A 347-nucleotide genomic window follows, 5' to 3' on the forward strand; every position below is an offset into this window, starting at 1 on the left:
CAGCACGCAAATATCTCAGCCATAAGTTTCTTAAACTGAAATTTCACAAACTTACCAGATTCATGTTAAAAGTTTTGCACGCGAGAGAGACTCGGCTCCTATCCACGGGAAGGACAATCTATGCACAATCTGCAAGGGGAATCCGAACTTATATACACCCCTCATGATGATACTGAAGGTCGCGAGCCACTATGACAGGCAATTCTATCCTTGTGCTTGTGCAACATTTCAAGATCCGTCTTGAACTTTAAGTTATGGGTCTCATGAGCGCAAACTGTTGCCCTTTGTACGGAAGAGGTTGGAAGGGTATATCGATTTTCCTTTTCTCTTTTATTCGTGATTTTGAA

General features: G+C 42.1%; 1 protein-coding gene across 1 annotated transcript in view; it reads right to left on the bottom strand.

Annotated features, from left to right (window-relative positions):
- Positions 1–112, bottom strand: part of LOC119591686 (WW domain-containing protein C660.06-like) — a 769-nt gene extending 657 nt beyond the window's left edge. Inside the window, exon 1 of the mRNA XM_037940436.1 lies at positions 56–112. Coding sequence (XP_037796364.1) covers positions 56–64 — 9 coding nt within the window. The 5' untranslated portion in view covers positions 65–112. The remainder of the gene's footprint in view (positions 1–55) is intronic.
- Positions 113–347: the final 235 nt, after the last annotated feature.

This window comes from Penaeus monodon, chromosome 29, assembly GCF_015228065.2.
Source record: "Penaeus monodon isolate SGIC_2016 chromosome 29, NSTDA_Pmon_1, whole genome shotgun sequence".
Lineage (NCBI taxonomy): Eukaryota > Metazoa > Arthropoda > Malacostraca > Decapoda > Penaeidae > Penaeus > Penaeus monodon.